Source organism: Cryptomeria japonica, chromosome 7 (genome assembly GCF_030272615.1).
Source record: "Cryptomeria japonica chromosome 7, Sugi_1.0, whole genome shotgun sequence".
NCBI classification, from domain to species: domain Eukaryota; kingdom Viridiplantae; phylum Streptophyta; class Pinopsida; order Cupressales; family Cupressaceae; genus Cryptomeria; species Cryptomeria japonica.
In genome coordinates this window covers 306,393,137-306,397,227 of record NC_081411.1, presented here as the reverse complement: position 1 = coordinate 306,397,227, position 4,091 = coordinate 306,393,137, and the positions used below count along the sequence as shown (strand labels likewise).

The following is a 4,091-nucleotide window of genomic DNA, read 5'->3' as shown; positions in this document are numbered from 1 at the left end:
ATCTACCGTCCCCTCCAATGCCTTTGTTACAGTTGACATCGCTGGCCTGCTCATAAAATCATCCTGTATACACAACATCCCCACTCCTAACATTTTGGTTGCCTCTTCCTTTACAATATCCGCTTCATCTTGAAGCCTTGAGTCTAACAAATCTGTCAATCTCCCTTCTTCGGCTTTCATCTGTAATACCGAGAATAAGCGGAACTCAGTAAGCTCTCTGCTTCTTTTTCCGCTCACAATTTCAACCAACATAACACCAAAGCTATATATATCTGCCTTCTCTGTAATATGCATATTCAATAGTTCAGGAGCCATATAACCAGGTGTTCCTCTCAACATAGTTATCACTTTACTTTGCTCTCTGTTAGTCAACTTTGCAAGCCCAAAATCTGAGACCTTTGCAGTTTTCTTTGTTATCTACAAGACTGATTATACTGATCCAGATGACCTGCAGATGGTCTGGACTGCAAACAGAGAGCGTTTAGTGCAAGACAACGCAACCCTTGGACTCACCTCAACTGGGAACCTTGTGTTGAAAGACGCAGATGGCACTCTGGTCTGGGTCTACAAATATATCATCCAAAAATTTTCAAGTAATAACGATGGAAGAAAAGGGGAACTTAGTGCTCTTGAACGGCTCCAATGAAACCATGTGGCAGTCTTTCGACCATCCCACTGATACGCTCCTGGTAGGCCAGAAATGGGAGGTGGGACAGAAGATTTTTGCAAATATTTCTCCCACCAATACAAGTCAAGGGTTTTACTATGGATCCTTGAATGTGGACGGCTTTGCTATGTATACGGCCCCTGCGCCCGCTCAAATGTATTTTAGGTATCCAAAGGAACCCACAACGGTTAAAATTGCTTATATGCAGTTGGATAATGAGTCGCTCAATTCCTATCCTGTAGGGTATCCATCGAATCCGGTTACAGTGGGTCTTTCTGCACCTAAAAATTGCCTCTATTATAAGATTGATTCAGATGGGCATTTACAGTTTTATTCTTTCCAGCCAAGAACTGGAAATTCTGTAACTGACTATTTGACAAGCTTTACCAGTGCATTAACTGTCTGTGAGTATCCAAGAACTTGTGGGGACTATGGTGTCTGCAACGATGGTCAGTGCAGCTGTCCTGAAGAGGCCAATGTTTTTGCTCAGATTAATGACTCCAAACCCAGTTCGGGCTGTCTACCACTTAGTCCTCTCGTCTGTCCAGAGACATCTACAATTAGTAGCAGTCTACAAGATTATGAGTTGTTGGAGATGGATCATGTGTCGTATTTTACTTACTCTTATGGAAATGCGTCTGCCACAGAGTTGGTTTCAAGTGATGAATGCAAAACTCTTTGCCTCAAAACTGCACTTGCAAAGCTGCTTTTTTCAGGTATGGTATCTTTGGCAATAGTTCTAGTGGTTATTGTTATCTGGAGTCCAATGTCTACTCTCTGCAAATGAACACTCCAAGTGATACCTTTTACAATTCCAGTGCTTATATTAAAGTTAAGAGAATCTCCATCTCCAAGCACGCCAATCGCTCTGTTAAAGATATCGGTATTGCTGTTGGTTGCGTATTCGCTGTGCTGTTTCTCGTATTGGGGGCATGGAAGGCGAAATCTGGAAAATGCAATACAGGGGAGAAAAGTGATGAGCGTGAGGATGAGGACGCTTCTCGGAACTGGCCGGCTGGATTAACTTTTCGTTTCTCATTCAAGGAATTGGAAAATGCTACAAACAATTTCAGTACGAAGCTTGGCAGCGGGGGATTCGGATCTGTTTATGAAGGCGTTCTGTCTGATGGCACAAAGATTGCAGTGAAGCGGCTGGACAGAGCAGGGCAAGGAACAAAAGAGTTTAAAGCAGAGGTAGAAACGGTAGGCAGTATTCATCATCTTAATTTGGTAAGACTGAAAGGTTTTTGTGCTGAGAAATCCCATCGAATGCTCGTCTATGAGTATCTACCAAATGGGTCTCTTGAGAAATGGATATTTCCCAATCATTCAGATCAATTTGTGCTAGATTGGAAGACCAGATCCAAAGTAGTTCTTCATATAGCGCGGGGATTGGCCTACTTACATGAAGAGTGTGAACAGAGAATTATTCATTTCGACATCAAAACCCAAAACATTCTCCTGGATGAGCATTTCAATGCCAAGGTCTCAGATTTTGGGCTTGCAAAGTTGACTAACAGAGAGCAAAGTAAAGTGATAACTATGTTGAGAGGAACACCTGGTTATATGGCTCCTGAACTATTGAATATGCATATTACAGAGAAGGCAGATATATATAGCTTTGGTGTTATGTTGGTTGAAATTGTGAGCGGAAAAAGAAGCAGAGAGCTTACTGAGTTCCGCTTATTCTCGGTATTACAGATGAAAGCCGAAGAAGGGAGATTGACAGATTTGTTAGACTCAAGGCTTCAAGATGAAGCGGATATTGTAAAGGAAGAGGCAACCAAAATGTTAGGAGTGGGGATGTTGTGTATACAGGATGATTTTATGAGCAGGCCAGCGATGTCAACTGTAACAAAGGCATTGGAGGGGACGGTAGAGTTGGGCAGTTTCCTTTTTCCTTCGTTCGCTGCTTCGAACCACTCAGTCCCGCTCTGATCTGAACTCTCGTACACCGCAGAGTCTTCTACATTAGGTGGAAGATGATTCTATATTTCCTCTTTCATACCTCTGAATTTTGATTGATTCGATTCTGGATATATTGTTTACTAGTAGTAGGAACTCTTCAATTATTGTACTCGATAAATTATCATTTATGATTACATGAAGAAACTACTAACTAGCATATTATCATGGAGATACGTTATTCTATTTATTCATTAGTGTATTTCAGAATGTTTTATTATGTTATTTTAAACAATCCAAATCATAATAGTAATGAAACCTGATTTTTAATCTTAGGTAAATTTATAACACTTTTCTTAGTCTTATGGTAAGACTAATTCTGCCATTTGCTCTGCCTGCTTCAAATGGATATGGAGGAACAACGTGGATCAATAACATCCACTCCTTAGAATCATGGACACCTAGATCAGCTGACATAGTCACACTCACTGTCAGGTCAAATCTTCTCACCAACAATATCTCATATGGTGGTGAGAGCCTGAGGTTTGGATGCGGGTTCTTCTACTACAATAGTACAGTATAGTATATATTTATAACTATAATAATATGACAAATATAACAATAATAATATTTTTAAAATAAATTTATATTTATAAAATATGGTATATAATAATATAATATAAAAACCATGGCAAGTGACTTATCTTGATATAATACATATTGTATTCTATTATTAAACTAGTAATTGCACCTTAGTGTGTAATGGGTACGCCGAAAGGAGTGGAAGGTCAATTCAAAAAATTACTATCTTAAGTAACACAAACAATGCTTGGAAAATTGTTTTGAGACCACTGATTCTAGCGTCAGACAATTTCCCTAAGGGGAGTTCCTCCCCAGGGAATAGTAACAGAAATGAAAATATATATCGGATGTGCAATAGTTAGACCGATAGCAGGATATGCTTTGGGTAATATATTGGATGGTAGGCAAAAGTTGGAACAAACAAGCATTGCTTTTGTTAGGAGTAATTATTTTGGATATATTTGCGCTGATCTTGAGATATGGGGAAAAAGTGAATATGAATGGATGCAACTTATAATTTAAATTGTCAAGCTATGCAATATTTTTTTGTAATACAAAGTGTTTTGGTTAAGCATTGTCTTTCTCCACTTCCTTATTCAAACTTTGTTGTGAGGGATTTGATTTAGGATTTTTATGAAGTGGAATACTTTGGGCAGATAATTTGACAAAAAGTCTAATGTTCATTTTCCACTTAAATGGATACATTCATTAGCCTCTCCATTTGTGATTGATTAATGATCTAGGAGGAAATAAACTACCAATATAGTGGTACACATGAGAAACAAATCTACATAAAGTATATACACATTGGAAATCACATATGAACCGTTGAGAGAGTTTTATAGTGTAAAGGTTTCAATTATGATAGAAGATCTTCAAAGAAACATTATAGTATGTAATGTTACTATTTTCTATTCCCTATCCATATTGAACAGAG

General features: G+C 38.5%; 2 protein-coding genes across 2 annotated transcripts; both read left to right on the top strand.

Moving 5' to 3' along the window:
• Positions 1-454: 454 nt before the first annotated feature.
• Positions 455-1,330, top strand: LOC131039835 (EP1-like glycoprotein 2). Its single transcript, XM_057972687.1, has 3 exons — positions 455-556; positions 660-1,255; positions 1,315-1,330. Exons 1-3 carry the CDS (start codon positions 455-457, stop codon positions 1,328-1,330), a joined length of 714 nt encoding a protein of 237 aa, XP_057828670.1.
• Positions 947-2,643, top strand: LOC131039820 (G-type lectin S-receptor-like serine/threonine-protein kinase SD2-5). Its single transcript, XM_057972673.2, has one exon. It carries the CDS (start codon positions 1,334-1,336, stop codon positions 2,603-2,605), a length of 1,272 nt encoding a protein of 423 aa, XP_057828656.1. The 5' UTR covers positions 947-1,333; the 3' UTR covers positions 2,606-2,643.
• Positions 2,644-4,091: the final 1,448 nt, after the last annotated feature.

What these genes read in the sequence shown, in the direction of transcription:
- LOC131039835 (XM_057972687.1), top strand. Translation starts at nt 455, where the DNA reads ATGGTCTGGACTGCAAACAGAGAGCGTTTAGTGCAAGACAACGCAACC. An exon ending in AAGACGCAGATGGCACTCTG is followed by an intron (nt 557 to 659) that starts GTCTGGGTCTAC and finishes ACCATGTGGCAG; the next exon opens with TCTTTCGACCATCCCACTGA.
- LOC131039820 (XM_057972673.2), top strand. Translation starts at nt 1,334, where the DNA reads ATGCAAAACTCTTTGCCTCAAAACTGCACTTGCAAAGCTGCTTTTTTC.